This window comes from Camponotus vicinus, unplaced genomic scaffold, assembly GCF_025532165.1.
Source record: "Camponotus vicinus isolate PSW18456_S1 unplaced genomic scaffold, iyCamVici1.0 SCAF_14, whole genome shotgun sequence".
NCBI lineage: Eukaryota > Metazoa > Arthropoda > Insecta > Hymenoptera > Formicidae > Camponotus > Camponotus vicinus.
Genome location: NW_028141950.1, coordinates 11,103,337 through 11,125,940, shown reverse-complemented (window position 1 = coordinate 11,125,940; position 22,604 = coordinate 11,103,337). Strand labels below are relative to the sequence as shown.

At 40.2% G+C, this 22,604-nt stretch overlaps 3 protein-coding genes across 3 annotated transcripts; all 3 read right to left on the bottom strand.

Moving 5' to 3' along the window:
• Positions 1-14,487: 14,487 nt before the first annotated feature.
• On the bottom strand, positions 14,488-15,519 carry LOC145964844 (uncharacterized). Its single transcript, XM_083088006.1, has one exon. The coding sequence runs from the start codon at positions 15,517-15,519 to the stop codon at positions 14,488-14,490; it is 1,032 nt and encodes a 343-aa protein (XP_082944132.1).
• Positions 15,520-15,681: 162 nt separating this feature from the next.
• On the bottom strand, positions 15,682-17,514 carry LOC145964843 (uncharacterized). The gene has a single exon (XM_083088005.1). It carries the CDS (start codon positions 17,512-17,514, stop codon positions 15,682-15,684), a length of 1,833 nt encoding a protein of 610 aa, XP_082944131.1.
• A 307-nt stretch (positions 17,515-17,821) lies between these two features.
• On the bottom strand, positions 17,822-18,388 carry LOC145964842 (uncharacterized). The gene has a single exon (XM_083088004.1). It carries the CDS (start codon positions 18,386-18,388, stop codon positions 17,822-17,824), a length of 567 nt encoding a protein of 188 aa, XP_082944130.1.
• Between the last annotated feature and the right edge of the window lie 4,216 nt (positions 18,389-22,604).

The window sequence follows — 22,604 nt, the reverse complement described above, 5'->3', positions numbered from 1 at the left end:
GTTGAGCGGTTATATGAGAAATAAAAATATCGAGTTATACTCTCAATCCGACTCGCGTAATAATACACGGAGTGCATTTTTTGCTTACGCTGGGACTTAGCAAAGACACTACCGTGTCTCTTGATAATGGATCGAACGTTACGTGATATAATGCAAAATGATTTATATTTTGGTGGTAAAATCGTTCTTCTTGGTGGAGATTTTAGACAATTATTACCTGTAAAAGAAAAAGCTACGCGTTGTGAAATTTAAATTTATCGATAAAATTTAGTATTCTATGGAAGCAATTTAAAATATTTTCATTGATACAAAATATGAGAACTTTACCACAAGAAAAAGAATTTGCTCAATTTTTATTAAATTTAGGTAATGGTTCTTTAAATGATTATTCAGATAATATTTATATTCCAGAAAAATATATAGCAAATTCAGATATGGTTAAAGATATGTACAGAGATATTATAAAACGTAAACAATATAAAACTATGGCTAATTACGTTATATTATCCGCAAGAAATGTTGATGTTGATGAAATAAACGAAAAAGTAGTAAATTTGTTAGATGAAACTACAGAAAGAGTTTATACAAGTATAGATAGTTTTGAAACCACTGGAGATAATCAAGATATATATGAAACAATAATCCGATAGAATATCTCAATTCTTTAAATCCAACGTGTCTACCACCTTTTGAATTACGTTTAAGAAAATACACTATTGGCATGCTTATTAGAAATCTTAATATCAGCGAAGGTTTATGTAATGGTACTAGATTATTAATTTTAGACTTAAATAATCATTTATTACGTTGTGAAATTTTAACAGGTAATAAAATTGGAGAAATTGTTTTTCTTAATCGTATCATTTTGTATTGCAAAAATATATATCCATTTACATTTAGAAGAAGACAATTTCTAGTAAAATTGGCATTTGCTATGACTATAAATAAATCACAAGGACAGACTTTCGATAAAATTGCAATAGATCTTCGAAAAGATGTTTTCAGTCATGGACAACTGTATGTCGCATTTTCAAGAGTTCGTTCTTGGGATTCGTTGAAAGTTTATTTAAAAGATGATAATGTGACTAAAAAAATAAAAAATTATGTTTATAAAGAAATATTTAATTGATAAAATGTAATAATAAATAAATAAATAATAAGATTTTAGAAATAACAAAACAATAATAAAGATAATAAAAAGTCAAACATGTACATACACACATGATACTTAATGAAATTAATATAATTTATATATATATATATATATATGTATATATATAATATAATAATATATTTTATAATTTATTTAATTCAGTAAAAATAATTATTTATGTATATACATAATAATTTATCTTTATAATAATGTATATATGTAAATAATTAACATATGTAATAAAAATATACATTTAATAAATTTACATACTCATATACAGGGTGTTTCATAAGTGGTGGGCAAAATTTCAGGAATGGATTCCTCATGCTTAGAGAAGAAAAAAAAGTTAATCAACATAGGTCCGGAAATGATTAGTTTTTGAGTTATTAAGATTTTTGTAATACAAAATTTTGTCTCATTTCTCGTCTTAAAAGTCCTTTTACAGGCATCAACAATGTTTTTCGCTCACCAGATTAAAACCCATTGGACTTCTTTCTGTGGGGTTATGCAAAGTCTGTAGTGTATTCATCTGCAGTGGATAACGTAGAAACTCTCCGCAACCGAATTGTGGCAGCTTTTCAAACGATACGCGCTACGCCAGGAATTTGGGAGCGTAATCGGGGCTCAATGAGACGACGAGCTGAGGCTTGTATTGTGACAGGAGGTGGACATATTGAACATTTCCTCTAATTGTCCAAAATCTTAATAACTCAAAAACTAATAATTTTCGGACCTATGTTGATTAACTTTTTTTTCTTCTCTAAGCATGAGGAATCCATTCCTGAAATTTTGCCCACCACTTATGAAACACCCTATATACTCTAACAATTTTATGTACAAATAAAGCATCAATTTCTATAAAAAGATTATTATATTATCATATTTATAATTTATTAAATATTATAATTTATAAAGTATTAAAATTAGAAAAATGAAATAAAAATATATATTTATAAAATAAAAGTAATAACATTTTTATAAATATAAAATCTTTTTATAATAATCTTTATCTTTTATTATTATATTTACTTTCTCAATTCAATTATTATTAAATTTAATATTTTATTTGTAATTTGAAATTTATTTGTATTTTATGTTATGTATGTTTTAAAAACATAATATATAATAATTTTTGAATCGTACAATATATATTTACAATGTATAAATATTGAACACATAATGCAGATTTGTGTTAGATTAAAAAATATAAATATATAATCACATAAATACATAACGTAAATGAAACATAAATGAAAAATAAATTAAATAAATATATTAATTTATACGTAAAAATTTAAATGAAAAACGAATGAAAAATAAATGAAAAATAAATTAAATAAATATATTAATTTATACGTAAAAACTTAATTATTTAATGTTCTTTTCATCGTCTCATTTTGTCTTCAAAGTGGTACTTTTACGCTTTATTAATCATCTTTTCGATATCTTTCTTGTTTTCCTAAAATGATAGATTTTTAGTTTTTATATTTTAATTTTTGTATTTTTATTCAATTCAGAAATTACAATAAATTATAAAAAATATAATAAAATATATAAAATATAATAAAATAGAACACATTTATAAAATATTGTTTATATAAAATATATTATTTAAAACAAATTTAATAAATAAAATAATTAATTTTTTTACATTGACAGTAAATATAAAAAAACTAACTTTATGAAGCAGCTAATCTTATTAAGTTTTAATCATTTTATTCGGAAAATCTGAATTTATATCCATATGTATCTGTTCGCGAGTGAACGCGGACTGCCGCGACAGCGAAAAGAGTTTGAGAGCGCGGCAAACGAACGAGCACTGACAGTTTATTGAAAGAAAGGACTCCACACGATTAATAAAGAAGACGAGTCACGACACGTAATTTTTTTGTTTTTTAGTTTTTTATTGCACGACACCACAATTATAATTTAAGACAAAAATATATATATGCACAAAGTCTGAAAAGTTAATCTGTTTCAGATTATAGAGCGGTTATTATTCAGCGGTTTGATCGAAGCGGTTTTCCGAAAAGCGATTAACTAGAAAGCGAGAGTCCGAGTGAGTGACCGGTCGTTATAAGAAATAGCGTTTTACAAAGCGAAGCGGTTTGCCGAAAAGTGCGGTTGAGCGAAAAGTGCGAGACTTCCCAGGGCCCACGTGCGGTGCCCGTTATATAGAGCGCAGATTTTGGGCCCCTTTGCGAGGTGGGCCAATAATTTCAATTGTTTAGCGGTGACCTCAGGGCGCCGCGCGTGATTGGCCGCCGATGAGGTCTGACGTTGATATTTTTGCGGTTGTCATGCGCGCGACCCCTTTTTGATCAGCTGATTGCCAATCAGCTGATCGTGACGTATAGGCGCGCATGCCCGTACGCCTCGCTGATTTTGTCGACGGTGTTACATCCCGCAACAAATTTTTATTTTTATTTAAACACGCAAAAATTTCCTCTATAATATTTAAACTGTAATTCCACCGACGAACATATAAATCTTAATCCCACCGAGTAACATATTATTGTTAATATAAATTAATATTGTTAATTAAAACTCCATCACGCCATCTATTGTCACCAATATTTCTTATTATAAAATCTCACCGCGCAATGTAATATCACCAATACTTATAGTACATCAATATCATTCCGCCGCGTGATATAATATTGTCAATATCTCCGAAAATAATCTTTCTCTGTTAGGAAGCTAGCTATACATAACATAACCTCACTTAGGAATGATAGAAATAATTTTAAGTCCTCATTTAGGAATGATAGAAATAATTTTAAGTATTTGCGCACATATAGTATCATCCGCATAAAAATTACCTACTTTACCGACAATAGGCAAAATCACCCACACAAAAGTTACCGACAGTCGATAAAATAAATTCCTACTTTACCGACAGAGTAAAAGTTACCGACAGAAAAATTACCGACGGAAGGTAAAATAAATTCCTACTTTACCGACAGAGTAAAAGTTACCGACAGAAAAATTACCGACGGTTGATAAGGAAGTTTTCTACCTTACCGACCGAGCAAAAGTTACCGACAGAAAAATTACCGACGGTTGATAAGGAAGTTTTCTACCTTACCGACCGAGCAAAAGTTACCGACAGAAAAATTACCGACCCATGATAACACAGTTACCGACGTTACCGACTGAGGATAAAGTCATTTCCTACCTTACCGACAGTGAATACTGTCCGTACCCACATTACCGACAGGGGGCAGCGCCATCTCTGGTGTAGCGATGATACTAACTTTACCGACATATAAGAGAATACCTCCTTTACTAATATGTAATCCTGATACACAAGAAATTTTACAAATCAAAAACCAAAAGACTTTATATACATATATATATATTTTTGAACACGTCTCAGCACCGACTACACGTATATCTAATTATTTTGGGGCCTAAATTATATCAAAAATCATTGATTCCAGATTAACTCGAAAAATACTATAAATAAAAATCTTATGACAATTTTCCCTTAAGGAGCATAAAAAGTCAGACCGACACATGTATACATAATTATGAAAACTCCAATACTACTAATTTTATAGACGAAGTTTTAAAATATAATTTTCCGTATGCGATATTATGAGTCATCATCACATTCCAAACTAAGACTATGGAATATTCCGCTCGAATATTATTACACAACATTACGCAACATGATGAAATAATTAATTATCATTAAGTAACAAATGAATTTATTGTTATTAAGCGTATGCAATAACCTCCATTTATATATTAATCCACAAAAAATCCGTTCAAGAGAACATTGCGCAACATAACGAAATAATTAACTTATTGTTAAACATTAATATTAAGTACATGCAATAATTTTTATTCAAGAACATAATAGATATAAATATTAAAAATAAAAGCAAAGAATAAAAATTGTTGCACCATTTATTGAAATAATTTATAGTCTTTATATACTTATATTCCACCGCATAAATACTTATGTTAAAATAATTGTAATTATAATAATTATGATGTCAGAATTTATTAACAATATTTAAAGGCATTTTCCATAATAATACATAGAGACAAAAATGAACTTTCGAACGGAGCATGCTAGAAACTCCGTTGACATTTCTACAGCTAGAGCTTAAAAACTACATTAGAAAATATATGCATATAAACTGCAAAGAAATTCTGATGGTCTAATAATTATTATAAAACTTATGTGTCAAAATACAATGCAACCAGTATAGCCGATTCTATACTGACCGCTCCGTCACCCCCACTTCAATTCTGAAGAGTCCCACCATCTACAAATTAAACTACGCCCACACTACGCCCAATTCCTGCGGCAACGCCCAGCAGCGCGCGCATCTTCACCACGCTTGTGCCAGCGGCGCGCGCAACCAGCCCGGAGAAGGGAACCAATGAGCGACCGCGCCGCCCACGCCGAGGCGCGCGCATCTTCCGAGGCGCGCGCATCCGTCACGTCAGCGGGAGCCAATCCCAAATCATTGCGCAACAATCACGTCAGAGAAAACCAATCACCCGTTGACAACGCGGCACATCCCTCGAGGCGGACGCATCTTTCGAGGCGCGCGCAGCCAGAAGCAGAGGAGGGAACCAATCACTGCTCGACTCCCTCCACGGAGAAGCGCATCTCCTACTATTGGGACCGTGTGCAAAACTGGGACTGACGACTATATAAACCCGTGCAGAGCGGTCCTCCTCGCATTTTGCCCAACGTTTTCAACATTCAACTACCTCCGGCATTTGGCCCAACGATATTTACAGTGATAACTTGGCATTTGGCCCAACGTTTTCAACACTTAACAACTACTGGCATTTTGCCCAACGATATTCACAGTGTTAATACTTATATCTCTGAGATTTTGTACGTGTATTCAGTTAATAAATTCAGTGACTATTGAACATTGAGTTTCTCAATCAAACTCCTGGACTGCAACCTCCATCCCGAACTGTCACTGAGGTAGACGGTATCCAGCGGAAGGAAGCAGCATCCACTCATCAGCCTAGTGAAGGGAAGCAGCCTTCACACACTAGGACATTTCAGACACTGGTAAATATCCGGCCACTTGTCATTAATCTAACCTTTAATTTCTACTAACAACTAAATTCAGTGAAACAGTGCGCGACAATTCGGGAACCTTACCTTTGATTACCCGTATTCCTTAATCCAGTTATTCAACTTAGTAAATATCATTTCCAATTGGAAAATTTATCTGGGACTTATCTCTTTGATAAGACGACGCGATAGACAGTGAGCGAGTGCGAAACTGCAGCGGCAGGTCGAACCCAAGTCTGGCTCGGTGGAAAAATAATTATCTTGAGGAATTTATTCCCATGATAGAGGTTGTTTCTCAACCTAGAGCTGGTGAGGCAATAGAAAAAATAAGCGGCCTCCTGTCAATCGACGTCCGAATAGGCGAAAATACAGTTTTCGATTAATAGGCAATTATCTTGAGGGATTTATCCCAATGATAGAAGTTGACCTTTTGATCTTGGATTGAATTTAGCCTTAACTTCAAAATACGAGATACATCCCAGGATTTAGAGACAATACACTGGCTTAGTTTATAACAATTTGAATCATTATCACTACTTGCAATTATAACCTAACCTTACGAGGTTAATACTAAGCCAGCCGTATGATAGGTGGATACCTTGTCAGCGTATCCAAACTCCTGATTTTTCCTCGAATCCCCTTTCGATTTTCAGAGGATCAAAATAAAATAAGAATTTATTTGAAACCAAGATAACACATTAACATTTCAAACAAATAAATTCTCGATAATCCTAATTTACCATCAGTTGGTAATTTTTCCAATAGTCATCAATCAAAACTTACCATCGGTCGATAACTTACCATCGGTCGATAACTTACCATCGGTCGGTAAAACAGAAATCTAACTTACCATCGGTCGGTAAAACAGAAAGTGACGCTAACCATCGGTCGGTAAAACAGAAATCTAACTTACCATCGGTCGGTAAAACAGAAACCTAACTTACCATCGGTCGGTAAAACAGAAATCTACATTACCGACGGTCGGTAATTTTCGGGAGTCAACGTTACCAACAATAAAATTTTTTATACTAATCTTTCTATTTCTGCCGGTCTATACTTCTATCAACTTTAGGGACATCTATCTGACTATACTCGGGATAACAATTATAAATTGAACATTCATATGGAATTCCCTTTTTCTTTTTTTTTATTAACAGGTATCGGGTATTCTTAAATTCAACTTTACGCAAAAGTAAGTGACTTCAAAATCACCAAAGTCTTAAATACTAAATAGACAGGTTTATAATTGGTTAATTAAACGACAGATGGTCCGAGTGAGACAAGGTAACTTCAATACCCGTCGAAATATTCTACGCCGTGTGAGACGAAATAGGCAAACGCGACGTACCTTCTTCCCTATCATCACTCTTGAGAATGAAATCATTGCACCAGTTCCCGAGATCATCGACTTAGAACCTCAGTCACCTATCCCCATAATCACTATTGAGGAAGAAAGCCACGAAATTATCCCAGTCCCACATAATCAATATTCTCCCTCCAATCTAGTAGAAAGAATTACCGAAGATAGAAGCAACTGTTCAACCATCTCGTTAAACTCCGACCAGGCATCCATCCCTGGACCTTCAGTGGATTGGAGTCAGAGTCCAGAGACTGCTTCCATCTCGGGGACATTCCAACATCTTGACACCGTACCCCTATACAACTACTATCCCGAGGAAAACAGCCTATATAGTCCTCCTAGCTATTCCCCCGTGGCATATGAAGACCCAGACCCCTTTGAGCCCTTAGAGATTTCCCTAGCTTCCCCAGAAAGACCCATCTCAACCATAAACATCGAATATTCTTACTTTCTACCAGAATTGTACGGTTACCCGAGGGAGGAATAAAAGGATATTCAAATTTGTAAAATAAAAATATATATATACTTTGAACAAAACAAAATAAACTTATAAAATTTAGTATGAATGTTTATTCACTCTCCACCTAGAATCCTCTCTAAGCACAATAGACCTTCAATCTCTCGGCGTCCCAGGGTATAGCCGGCCTAGCAGGTTGCCCTAAAACAAATTGAGAGATTAATTGCGTCCAACTGGGAAAGTAAGACTTCCAGACCAGTCCTGAGGAACTGGGGACGTAACAACGGTTGACAATGTTATTGCGAATGTTTATGATTAGCGTTTCTTAGGTCTAGAAAAAAATTAGAGATAACTCGAACGGTCGAGTTTTTATGATGAATAGAGAGTTCGAGAAGTTTCTCGTCGCCCGTTAATTTTGAATTCTTGAATTTACAGACTAGAAAAATGCGGATTTTTGCCTATGCATAACACAGGTCTACAAGGTTTTGTTGTTGGGCAGCTGGGGGTCATTTCCGAAGTAATTTTCTGCGTAGAATCCGAATCCGAGGTCAGAATTGGCCCATCACGTCAGGATTTTGAGATATTTGAGGTTATATACTCGAAAAATGGCTTTTGGGGCTACTTTTGAGGTTATGTACAGGACGCACAAAATTTTTTATCTCTTTTCTTCTAATTGCATCATTTAATACTACTCTTTCCCTTCAAAATGAGCTGTCGAATGGTCATCTACGATTTTTCCTTGCAAAGTTACGGCCATTTTAAGATGACATGATGAATTCCAAACCCTGCGCCGTTATAGCCCAACAACCTCATGAGCATTCACATTAAACCTGTAAACTTTGAACTATAAACCCGAAAACCTGGACTGAAAACTGTATATATGGGTTTGATGGAGAATCTGAAATCAGATTTTGAAAATTCAAGATGGCGGATCCAATATGATGGACAAAAATTTTAATTTCGCTCAAATTTGAACTGAGAACTGAAAACATGGATTTTTGGGGTCGCTGATCTGGAATCTGATTTCAGATCGACCTCAAACCTAAGGTAACGTAATAGCTCTAAATCTATGTGCCCGGGGGAAAGGGTGTTCTATCAACCCCAAAACGTTCTTAATCAATCGTTCTCACGACTCTGCCTTTGGTGAATTTTTACCGGCACTAATCATCAGTCGTTTTCACAGCTACTTCTTGGGCGTAAATTTACTGGTGGGCAGTACTTTCAGTCGTTCTCACGACTCTGCTTTCGGTGAATTTTTACCGGCACTACTCATCAGCCGTTTTCACGGCTACTTCTCGGTGGAAATTTACTAGAGAGCAGTACTTAATCAGTCGTTCTCACGACTCTGCATTCGGTGAATTTTTTTCAACACTTTATTTCAGTTCATTGTAAAGGTAACGCAGTACCTTTGTGACTGTTCACTGTCTTTACAATGGCCTCGCGTAAGTGTTCAAATGATCCTGACAGTTTTTGTTACATTTGCGGTCGTTTCACGTTCGCCAAGAATAGGATTGAGATTGATGATAATGTCAAAGGATTTTATCGCAATTACTTCAACATACCGATTTCCAATCAAGATAAGTCTTGGGCTCCACATATGGCTTGTAAATCATGTGTTGAGTCATTAAGACGCTGGAATAATGCCAAGAGTAATGTAACACCAATGCCTTTCAAAACACCTATGATTTGCCGTGAAGCTGTCAGCCACGATGAATGTTGTAACGGGCGGTTTTTCGTGTACCGCGGAAACGTAATTATATGGATAGCCGTCGGATCCAGGTGGCGGAATCAATAACTCGGTAACGCGGAAATGTGTGTGCAATGAGTCTTTATTGTTGCCAATGTAAATGTACAAATGTGTTGTGTATGCGCGTGTATAAATGTATATGTACAGATGTGTCGAGTGGGTGTGTGTGTATAAATGTACCGATTATTTCCGGGCGCGATGCACTCGCCCGTTTCCCGGTATCGGCGCGTTATCGCTTTCTTGCGACTCGTCGGGCGTGTTTTTGTCGCGGTTTTTATGCACGGCTCGTAGCGCTCAGCTGTTCGGCTTTAATTCGGCCGGCTTTAATCTTATTTATTATTCGGCTCGTCTCTTGATAATTCCCGGATGGATTGCGGGTTTTTGGAAGGCGTCGCGACGCTAGCGAGCGTCGGAGGCGGCTCTCGTTCCACCTCGTGAAGGCGCGATGCCTGATAAGGATCTTGGTTCGGAGGCGATTTCACAGGCGCCGATATCGATCGGCGGAGGCAGCGTTCTCACTACCTTCTGGCCTTGTTATTCTCGCAAGGATTTCTCTGAGCTGCTTTGCTTGCCTTCGGACTAGTTAGGCGCTTGAGAGGATCGCAAGGATCTGTCCTGTTATGCCGTCGAGAGCCCGTTTTATACTCGGCTAATTACCCGCGCCGGCGTATTCGGTAATTACCCCCACCGAGCGGCGGTAAAAATCGGAGCGGTTCGGGTCCGCCCGGGGGAGTTCGGGGTGCCGAACGCGGGTTCTCAGCCGCCGGTAACGGCTCCCGACGGTAGTCTCTCAATAGTTGAGAGTCCCTGCCCGGTTGTTCTCTAAACGTTAAAAAATGGGCGCACTGCGCCTCTGCCATTGCCCGACCGATGTTCGTCGGGCGGCAGCTTCCGGCCGGTGTTCGCCGGGAAACGATGCATTCGGGGTGCATCGTTACAATGTTATTTCTGTTCAACCAAAACTTTCGGATTTAATGCTAAGAATTCTCATAATATTAAATATCCAAATGTAGCAAGTGTTACAAAACCCACTCCTCATAAATCCGATGATAGTCCTCCAACTCCTCCACTTTTGAAACAGAAAGTTGAGGACGATACAGGCTGTGACGATACTGAAGATCATGAATCCGAAAATACCGCTTCAATTTATGATGAATTTTCTGATTCTACTCCGATTTTATTTGATCAGGCTGCACTAAAGGACTTGGTCAGGGATTTAGGCTTACTTAAAGATAAGTCCGAGTTACTAGGCTCAAGACTTAAAGAGAGAAATCTCCTTGCTCCAGGAACTACTTTTTGTTGGTATCGTGATCGGGAAAAATCATTAGTCGGGTTTTTTTCTGAAGGCGGTAACTAACTTTTTTGCAATGATGTTAGTGGCTTCATGCAAAAGTTGGGACTACTTTATGATACTGCTCATTGGAGATTGTTTATTGATTCCTTTAAGAGAAGCTTAAAAGCAGTTTTATTGCATAACTCAAATAAATACGCTTCCATACCTATTGCTCATTCCGTTTACTTAAATGAATCATATGAAAATGTACAAACTATTCTTGAAGCGATTGAATATGAACAACATAAATGGCAAGTATGTGGAGATTTAAAAGTTATTTGCATGCTTCTTGGACAACAGTCGGGTTATACAAAATACCCGTGCTTTATATGTTTGTGGGATAGCAGAGATAGAGCTCAGCACTATGTTAAAAAGGTTTGGCCTCTTCGTAAAACTCTCAAAGCAGGAGACCCCAACATTCGCAAAGAACCTTTGATTAATGCCAAAAAGGTTCTATTACCCCCACTTCATATTAAATTAGGAATAATGAAGCAATTTGTAAAGACCCTTAATATTAGTGGTGCATGTTTCAAGTATCTTATAGATAAATTCCCTAATTTAAGTGACGCCAAAATAAAAGAAGGAATATTTGTTGGACCACAGATACGAGAATTGATGAAAACGACAGAGTTTGAAGATGTTATGACAACCGTCGAAAGAGAAGCCTGGATCAGCTTCAAAAAAGTTGTCAAGGGTTTTTTAGGCAATAATAAAGCTAGTAATTATAAGGAACTAGTAGAAGATATGCTTAAAAACTTTAAGACCTTAGGTTGTAATATGAGCGTAAAATTGCATTATTTGCACTCCCACTTAGATTGGTTTCCAGAAAATTTAGGTGATGTTAGCGAAGAGCAAGGAGAGCGATTCCATCAGGACATCAAAGAGATGGAAAGACGTTATCAGGGAAAATGGTCTACATCAATGCTAGCTGACTATTGCTGGTCTCTTCAACGTGATGAGCCACATGCTCATCATAAAAGGCATTCTGGCACAAAGTCTTTGGTAGATAAGAAAAAGAGATTCCATAAGTAAGATTTAAGGGGTTTGGGTTCAATAATTTGGAGTTTGATGTTCAAGGCTTCAGGGTTTAGAGTTAGTGGTTTAAGGGATCAGGGCTTAGGGTTGGGGTTTAAGGGATCAGGGTTTAAGGGTCAATAGTTGTGGATTTAGTTATATAATAGGTTTGGGGTCGATCTGAGATCAGATTCGTAATCAGCGACCCCAAAAACCCATATATACAGTCTTCAGTCCAGGTTTTCGGGTTTATAGTTCAAAGTTTACAGGTTTAATGTGAATGCTTATAAGGTTGTTAGGCTATAATGGCGCAGGGTTTGGAATTCATCATGTCATCTTAAAATGGCCGTAACTTTGCAAGGAAAAATCGTAGATGACCATTCGACAGCTCATTTTGAAGGGAAAGAGTAGTACTAAATGATGCAATTAGAAGAAAAGAGCTAAAAAATTTTGTGCGTCCTGTACATAACCTCAAAAGTAGCCCAAAAGGCCATTTTTCGAGTATATAACTTCAAATATCTCAAAATCCTGACGTGATGGGCCAATTCTGACCTCGGATTCGGATTCTACGCAGAAAATTACTTCGGAAATGACCCCCAGCTGCCCAACAACAATCATGACCCCATTTTTTGTAGACCTGTGTAATTCTTATTCGAAATGATATTTCGGTTTTCGAACATCCCGCCCGCCTCGTCAGTAAGTGACGAAATTTGCGAGCGTGTTCGGGCGCGGGCAGGTGTCGCGAACGGTCCGATTGATGAGTTACTGATCGCGATCATGAATGGAATGCGATAGTGACGTAACACAAAGACACGTGTTACTCAGTTTATTCGAGTCTTTTGCGAGTATAAGTGATGCGTGAATGTGATGAATTAAATACAGCGGTGAATAATGTGAAAATGTACAGAGTGAAAGGAAGGAAAGAAGATGATAACGCGGCTCGCGGATCGCGATACATAATATCGAATGCGTTTGAATGTACTTGAACATAATTACGATCGGCATGATTCTCAGAGATATAAAATACGCGAAATATAATACAGATGAGATGTACCCGACACACAAGTGAAGTATAAATTACGTGAGTCATAATACAACGTGAGATTGAACGGTCAAAAGAGAAAAAAAAATTCGGAGATCGTTTAAGCTCACGAATTCGAGTGCGGTGACGGTGTTGCAGCGTCGGTTCCTGGCAGCAAAACAATTTTGACCAGTGGTCGTACAAGTTCCGAGGACGCAGTGCGCATAGTGACCACACGTGTCACCCCGTCGTCCCCGGGATGCAGCAGGGTGGTCCGGGCGAGTGGCCAGCGTGTTGGAGGTGACGTTTCCGAGCGAAGTAGGCATAGATCGCCGACGTTGGGGCCGATTTCGCTCCTCTGCCACTTTGGTCTGCATGCCAGCGTCTGGAGGTATTCGCGCGACCACCTTTCCCAATAGTGGTCGCGCATTTTTTGGAGCAGCTTCCAGCGTGACAGCGAGTTGTCGGCGCGGTCTGCGAGTGACGGCTCTGGGATGGCGAGCAGTGGAGCGCCTATGAGGAAGTGCCCGGGCGTTAGTGCGGTGAAGTCGTCCGGATCGTCCGTGAGTGCCTGCAGTGGACGTGAATTGAGGCACGCTTCGACTTGCGTGAGGAGAGTGGCCATCTCCTCGAACGTGAGTGTCGCTTCTCCGATGACCCTCCGCAAATGGTGTTTGGTGGATTTCACTGCCGCCTCCCAGAGTCCGCCGAAGTGAGGTGCTGCTGGTGGATTAAATCTCCACCTTATGCCGTCAGAAGCTGCGGAGTGCGCGATTCGACGGCCGACGGACGTTGACGCTCGAAATAAGGCTTGGAGCTCCCTGTTCGCTCCCACGAAGTTGGTGCCACAGTCCGACAGAACTTCCTAGCAGAGGCCTCAACGGGAGATGAAGCGACGGAAGGCAGCGAGGAACGCCTCCGCCGTATAATCCGAGGCTGCTTCGAGGTGGACTGCCTTGGTGCTGAGGCACACAAAGATGGCGATGAAGCCTTTGTGCGCGCGGTATCCTCGACCCTTGGTGGTGCGGATAAGAATCGGGCCCGCGTAGTCCACTCCGGTGCGCAGAAATGGGCGGGCAGAAGTCACTCGTTCCCGAGGGCGACTGCCCATCAGTGGGTGCGGTGCTACGGCTCGCCATCGCGTGCACGTGACGCACCGATGGATTTGCCTCTTGACGACGGCTCGGCCCCGCGGGATCCAAAATCGTCGTCGAAGTAATCCGAAGGTGAGCTGTACCCCTCCGTGCAGCGTTCTACGGTGGCAGGAGTTCACCAACAGCCCTGTCAGCCAGGAGTCCGGCGGAACGATCATCGGAGGCCGCTCATCATCGGAGAGTATGGCGTGCTTAAGTCGGCCCCCGATTCTCATCACGCCGTTGTCGTCTATGAATGGGCTTAACCGAGTGAGTGGACTGCGTGGTGGCAGGGCACGTTTCCCGGCTCAGTGAAGATACTTCAGTGCGGTAGTGGAGTGCTTGTGTCATGCGGACCCATCGGAGTAGCGCTGCGTCTAGTTCGCAGGGCTCGAGCTCGAGTGCAGCGCCCGAGGAACGGTTAGCCTTCGCCGATGTGACCCAGTGTTGCCATCGATGACACCAGGCCGTGACCCTCAGGAGCCGATGCAGTGAGGAGAAGCGGCGAAGCATCTCAGGCTCGATGGTCGTCTGGCCGACGACATTAAGCGAGTCGACGGCTCGCTTTTCAGGCAGTTCGGGTAGGTCACAGCCGTCGGGCGACCAGAGGACTTCGTCTTCCAGCAACCAGGCTGGTCCAGTCCACCACAGCGGATGGCCTATTAGCTCGCTCGGCAAGACCTCTCGAGAGGCGCAGTCGGCCGGATTGTCTCGTCCCGGCACGTGACGCCAGCGAGCCTCGGGTAGCTGGACTTGGATCTGCGACACCCGGTTGGCCACGTAGGTCTTCCAGCGGGAGGCGTGCACTTGGATCCAGTGCAGCGCGACCTTGGAGTCCGACCAAAGGATGACAGGCACTGTGGACAAACCTAACAACGAACGAGAGTGAGCAGTGAGGCTTGTTAACAACGAGGCTGCGCACAATTCTAGCCGTGGGAGTGAAATTGGTTTCACCGGTGCGACTTTGCTCTTGGCCGTCAATAGGTGAAATGCGGTGTGGTCATCATTGATGGAGCGGAGGTACACCACTGCGGCGTATCCTCGCTCCGAGGCGTCGGCGAATCCATGGAGCTCGATGCGAGATATCGAGCCGTCGCTTCCCAACCAGCGATTAATCCTCAACGTATTTAGCAGAGGAAATTCGTTGAGGAGATGCTTCCAGGATTGAGTGTCCGCCGCCGGAAGTGGAGTGTCCCAATCCAGTTTCCGCAACCACGCGGACTGGATCAGGATTTTTGCACGCATAGTGACCGGAGAGAGCCAACCCAGCGGATCGAAGAGTTGTGCAGTCTCGGCCAGAACGCGCCTCTTGGTGAAGTTCGTGATGTGGCGGGCCCGGATCGTGTAAGAGAAGTGATCGCTGGCTGGGTGCCAGTGGAGACCTAGTGTCGAGTGACCTTCGTGCGATCATGTGTGTGGTGTGCTTGTGAGTCGGTGCTCCTGCGGAACTCCAGCCAGGATTTCGTCCTTGTTGGCAGTCCACTTTCTCAGCGGAAACCCGCCCGCCATGCACAGGTTGCGCAGTTCCCTCTGCAGCAAGGTGGCCTCCGGCAAGGTACTCGCTCCGGTTACGACGTCGTCCACGTAAGTATCGCGGCGCAGCGCGACAACTCCACGTGGGAATCGAGCGCCCTCGTCGTCGGCGAGTTGGCGAAGGGTCCGTATTGCCAAGAACGGTGCGCAAGTTAGTCCGTACGTCACCGTCTTGAGGCGAAACTCGCGGACCTTTTCGGCGGTATTGTGCTGCCAGAGAATCCGTTGAAGGTTGCGGTCATCCGGGTGAACGAGGATTTGGCGGTACATTTTTTCAATGTCCGTCACCAAGGCGTAGCGGTGCCAGCGCCAACGTTGGAGCACGTCGGCTAGAGCTGGCAGGAGATTGGCGCCGATTAACAGATGCGCGTTCAGTGAAGTGCCGGACTTGGTGCGCTGAGAGCCATTGAAAACTACTCGGAGTTTCGTCGTGGTGCTAGTGTCCCGCAGCACTCCATGGTGCGGTAAGTAGCACAATGCGGTGTGGTTCTTCGTTGTGGACGTGTGTACTGCCTCCATGTGTTGCAGGTCTTCATACTCTTGCATGAAGGCGCAGTATAATTGCCCGAACTGAGCGTCCTGTGAGCAGCGGCGCTCCATCGCGGACAGCAGATGCTCGGCCGGCTTGCGGGTTTCGGAGAGCGATGGCGGCGTTCCAGAGAACGGCAGTCTCACCATGTATCGTCCTGATGAGGAGCGGCTGTGAGTGCGAGTGAAGAGATCCTCGCACTTCTTCTCCTCCTGAGTGAGAGCGACAGGAGCGGAGGGTTCCCTCTCCTGATCCCAGAACAGCTGAACCAACTTGTTCAGCTCGTGATCCACGGAGCATTGAAAAGAGCGGCGTGGAGCTTGCGATGATGCGGTCCTGCATCCACCGGACAGAATCCATCCTAGCGATGTCTTTTGTGCAATAGGCTCGTCCGCACGACCCTTGCGGAGTCCATCTTTAAGGATGGCGAAGCAGACGTCGGCGCCGAGTAGGAGCTCGATCGGATCCTGTTCGAGGAACCGTGGATCCGCCAATGAGAGACCGCGGATGTGCTTCCAGGTTGACTTGGCTCGCACTGTGGGTCCGGAATATGACGACAGACGCGGCAGGACGTACGCGGCGACAGAGATAGTCACTCCGGTTGATCCGGAAGAGAGTGACATCGTCACCTTACTTCGTGTCGCTCCTGAGCGTGCTCCTCCGATTCCCACGATCGTCAACGAGGTATGGATGCGTGGCAGACGCAGCCGTTGTGCCAGAGCTTCTGAGGCGATGGATATTTCGGACACTTGGTCGATCAGGACTCGGACTTGGTGAGCTCTCCCTAGGTGATCGGCAACGGTCACACGAGCGGTGGCGAGGAGAATCGCCTTGTGGTCTGCTGTCGGACGCATGACAGAAAGCGAACTGACTTCGGCGGATGCTGAGGAGTACGCGTCATGGAGTAGCGTGTGGTGTTTCGCCTTGCACGTGAAGCAGATTTTGGCCGATTGACATTTGGCCAGAAAGTGGTTGCCGAGACAATTATAATAAAGCTTGCTTGCTTCCACGATGTTTTTTCTCTCAGTCACTTCGCCTTGAAGTCTGTGCACTGTATGAGGGAGTGCTTCCCTTGCACACAGCGCACTTCGAGGAGTCAGAAGTGTTTTTGGCGAAGTGCGACTTCGCCGACCGTGAGGTGTCGCCGGATTTCGCGACGGACTTCGGCTTCGCAGCATTTAATGTAAGTACCCGTTTTGACATGAAGTCTTCTAGGGCGGCGTGGCTCGGTGGATCGACGGAACCAGACGTCGCGGACTCTCATTCGAGCCGAGTTTGCGGATCAAAGAGCTCGACTACGAGATAGTTGAAGAGGTCCATCCCGTGGGAGGCAATGGGCCTGTCGATGCTCTCCTGAGCGTTGACGGCAGTCGTGACGGCGTTGAAGATGCGGCTCTTCGGCGGTCTCAGCCTTCATCTTCGGCACGGATGTAAATGCGGCGAAATTGGCTCGAATTAACTCTCGCTTATTCTCGTAGTGCCGGTTTAAGATCGACCATGCGCGCTCCCAGTAATTGGCAACGGACGAATTAGTTTCTCCGCAGGACCTTGCAAGCACGACCGGAGGTAGTGCAATTTCTCGACATCAGAGATCGAGGTGTTGTCGCCGATGATCGACACGAAGAGATCGCGGAACGCTGGCCAATCTCTATACTCGCCCGAAAACGTCTGGAGCTTGATGCGAGGCAGCGACGTTCTTAGAGCGTGCTCCTGACCTGGCTCGGATTTTGGCGCGGTGGACGGCTCGGTCTTTAGCTTATCGGCGTATCCGAGCAACGTACTTCGCTGTGTCACGTAAGTCGATTCCGCGACATCAATAAAGTCAAATTTAGCGTACTCACTCTCGTGATATCTTTCTTTCAGGGCCGCCCGAATGAGCTCGTGCTGAGCCTCGATTTTCCCCCACAGGTTGTCGAGGATGGTGAGACGAGCCTGGATGGCGCCAAGGGTAATGTTGCTGACACCCATCTTCCGCAGATTGTCTACGGAACGAGACATGCGACCGTGGATGTCGCTTTGCGCCTCCAATAACGCCTTCAGATCGGCATTCATTTTGGCTTGTTTGTCTGTCTAGGATACACTTCACCACTTGAGAACTTCACCCACGAAATTGCGGATGCGGATAAAGATCCGGCTCGAAGGACCAGAAATGTTCGCGGGCGAACGCGGACTGCCGCGACAGCGAAAAGAGTTTGAGAGCGCGGCAAACGAACGAGCACTGACAGTTTATTGAAAGAAAGGACTCCACACGATTAATAAAGAAGACGAGTCACGACACGTAATTTTTTTGTGTTTTTTTAGTTTTTTATTGCACGACACCACAATTATAATTTAAGACAAAAAATATATATATGCACAGAGTGTGAAAAGTTAATCTGTTTCAGATTATAGAGCGGTTATTATTCAGCGGTTTGATCGAAGCGGTTTTCCGAAAAGCGATTAACTAGAAAGCGTCCGAGTGAGTGAGCGGTCGTTATAAGAAATAGCGTTTTACAAAGCGAAGCGGTTTGGCGAAAAGTGCGGTTGAGCGAAAAGTGCGAGATTTCCCAGGGCCCACGTGCAGTGCCCGTTATATAGAGCGCGGATTTTGGGCCCCTTTGCGAGGTGGGCCAATAATTTTAATTGTTTAGCGGTGACCTCAGGGCGCCGCGCGTGATTGGCCGCCGATGAGGTCTGACGTTGATATTTTTGCGGTTGTCATGCGCGCGACCCCTTTTCGATCAGCTGATCGTGACGTATGGGCGCGCATGCCCGTACGCCTCGCTGATTTTGTCGACGGTTGACAATGTTATTGCGAATGTTTATGATTAGCGTTTCTTAGGTCCAGAAAAAAATTAGAGATAACTCGAACGGTCGAGTTTTTATGATGAATAGAGAGTTCGAGAAGTTTCTCGTCGCCCGTTAATTTTGAATTCTTGAATTTACAGACTAGAAAAATGCGGATTTTTGCCTATGCATAATTCTTATTCGAAATGATATTTCGGTTTTCGAACAGTATCCTTTTCATAATAGATTTAGAGCCTTGCAGACATTTAGCAAAAGATATTGTTTCAGAATTTTTTATTGATTTTATATCAGAAGTTTTCTCAACCAAGTAAAAAATATTGTCATCTATAAAATGAATTTTAATATTAAAAAGTAAAAGAGAAAAAGATAAAAATTATTACAAATTAATTAAACTAAAATAAATTTTAATAAAAATTTAATTAAAAAATATAAAATAAAAATAAATATAAAATTTATAATAAAATAAATATATAATATATAAAGGAAAAAATTAAAATAAAATAAAACATTTTATTTCCTTAAACTATTTTTATTAAATTTAAAAATTTAGTAATTTGTAAATTTTTAAATTATTCAAATTTAAATTATTTAAATTTAAATATAACACTTGAAATTTTTATATATTCCTTAATTTCAATTTGTTGTCCTTTTATAAATTCATTTGTATGCTCATAATCTATAATTTGAATCTCCAATTTATACATTTCGTCAGTAATTGATCCATAGCCATAAGTTTTGAAATTATTACTAAATTTGTTAAAATTAATTTTTACATATCCTTGTACAACTGAAAAATATTTTATTTTCATATATATATTTTATTATTTATTTATTATATCAAGTATTTTATATTAAAATATAATTGAATAATAATTCAATGTAATATAAATAAAAATAATAAATTAAATATGTATAGCAGTTTAAAAAATAAATAAACAATAATTTAAATGAATATAAGATTATAATTTATTGTTAACTTTTCCCAGGATCCAAGTTAAATAAATAAAAATTATAATACAGCCTTGGCCAAAAGTATTAGGCACCTTAATTTTTATGAGGCATTCTTTGAATATTTTTTGGAAATGATTCTATTGTTAATTTTTATTACATTGAAATGTTTAAAGAGTATTTTTAACAATAGATATCTCATTTAATGGGTCATAAAACAACTGATTTACTTCAATTGCTATATTCACACTTTTAAGTGATAGTGCTAGTCTGCTCTCAGATGTCGCTATTGTCGCAAATATATTAGTGTTTATTTTTCATGTTTTCACTTGTAAAGTTATAAGTGTTAACTGCAAAGAATGCCAAAAAAAGTGAGCTCTCTGAACACCAACGTAAGTTAATCATATTTTTAAGAAAACAAGGGAAAAACCAGAAAGAAATTGCGAAAACTATGAAATGCTCACGTTGTGCCGTTCAAACGACAATCAAACGTTTTGAAGAGATCAATTCGCATTCGAATAGAAAGCGCACAGGCAGAAAAAGAGTAACCACGAACCGTGAAGATCGAAACTTAATTCGTGAATCATTAAAAAATCGAAGAAAACATCTTCTGAGCTAGCTGCTGTCTTCGCAGAAGAAACTGGAATATCAATTTCTGCTAGAACCGTAAGAAGAAGACTTATACAAAATGGTCTCAAAGGTTGCAAGGCCAGAAAAAAGCCCTGGCTCTCGGAAAAAAATAAGAAGTTTCGTTTAGAATGGGCTCGTCGACATCAACAATTCACTCAAGAGAATTGGGCAAATATAGTTTGGTCTGATGAATCTAACTTTGAGGTTCGTATAATTTGGTCTTTTACTAAAAAAAAATACTATTACTAGCGTAAGTTGGTTTATTTAGACATAAAATTTTTTTAAATAATAGTATAAATATCAATATTTTTTCAGATCTTTGGTACTCCTGGTGTATCATATGTACGACGAAGAGTTGAAGAATACCACCCAGAATGCGTAGTGCCTACTGTCAAACATGGAGGAGGCAGCATAATGATCTGGGGCTGCATGAGTGCTAATGGCGTGGGCGAAATGTTTATTTGCGAGGGTCGAATGAACAGCGAGTGTTATATTAAAATTTTAAAAGATGCATTACAGTCGTCCTATCGCAAGATTTTTGGTGATTCGGATTTAAGAAACATAAAATTTCAACAGGACAATGGCACCATGTCACAAATCGAATGTCACGATGAAGTGGATGGCTAAAAATAAAATTCAATTATTAGACTGGCCTGCGCAATCGCCAGACTTAAATCCAATCAAACATTTGTGGTCTATATTGAAAATAAAGATACGAAAACACGACATAACATCAAAAGAAAACCTTAAACTTGCTTTAAAGAAAGAATGGAACATGATAACACCAGAACAATGTCGTCAATTAGTAGCCACTATGCCCAAAAGAATTGCTGCTGTAATTAAAGCAAAAGGAGGAGCCACTAAATATTGAAAAACAATAAAAAACACTTTCCTTTATAAATTATATGGTTTCATTTTTCCTTTACACGAAAACATTATAAGATAATTGAATTATTACAAGGTGCCTAATACTTTTGGCCAAGTCTGTATAAGTAAATTAAAAAATTAAAATAAATGAAAATAAAACATAAATTAATAATTAATTAAATATATAAATTTTAAATAAACAAATGATATATTTTATTAATTAATGTTTATGTTAAGAATGTTAAATTAATACTTACGTATATAATTATTTAAATATTCTGGAATTTTTGGTAATTCTACTAATTTTGGTTCTACATTGTTAATATTCTTCTTTAAATCAAACATCCCTAAATTATTTATAGTTGTATTTGATCGTATAATTAATTCATATGGCAGCGTTCCAGTGTTAAATTCTGATACTTTCGGCTTCTTAGCTTTTGCACCGTCAATGTGAATAATCTATAAATTGAAAATATTGAAATTATTAATATAAATACAATAAATACAATGATAAACGCAATATACGGTCCGGATGATAACAAATCAAGTAATAAGAAAGAAAGGCTAAAAGACCGTGGCACAAGATGTTGTAAAAAATAATAAAGACTCTAAGTAAGAGACATAATATATTAATATTATGCGTATATTGCGTTTATCATTGTAAGAGACATAATATATTAATATTATGCGTATATTGCGTTTATCATTGTATTTATTTTTACGCTAGCGATAATATGCGTTCCTCACATTCTGGTTTTTTTAATTTTATTGCGATTCAATTTGGTGACAGTGCCAAATATTATTTGAAGAAATGGATGCACACTAGTGTTACGGTTATAAAAACTAAAGAAAAGATCTCTTTTTTGAAGGAATGTCAGAAATGCAACTTAGTACCACAACATCTGCGGAAATTGTATAATAACAACTTTTCTTTTTATAACAGTAATTCTATTAAAGCCTACAATAAGTTAGCTTACCGTTTTATAAAATGTTTATTAAAGATTGAGAAGTCGGATTTATACAAATTCCTAAGAGT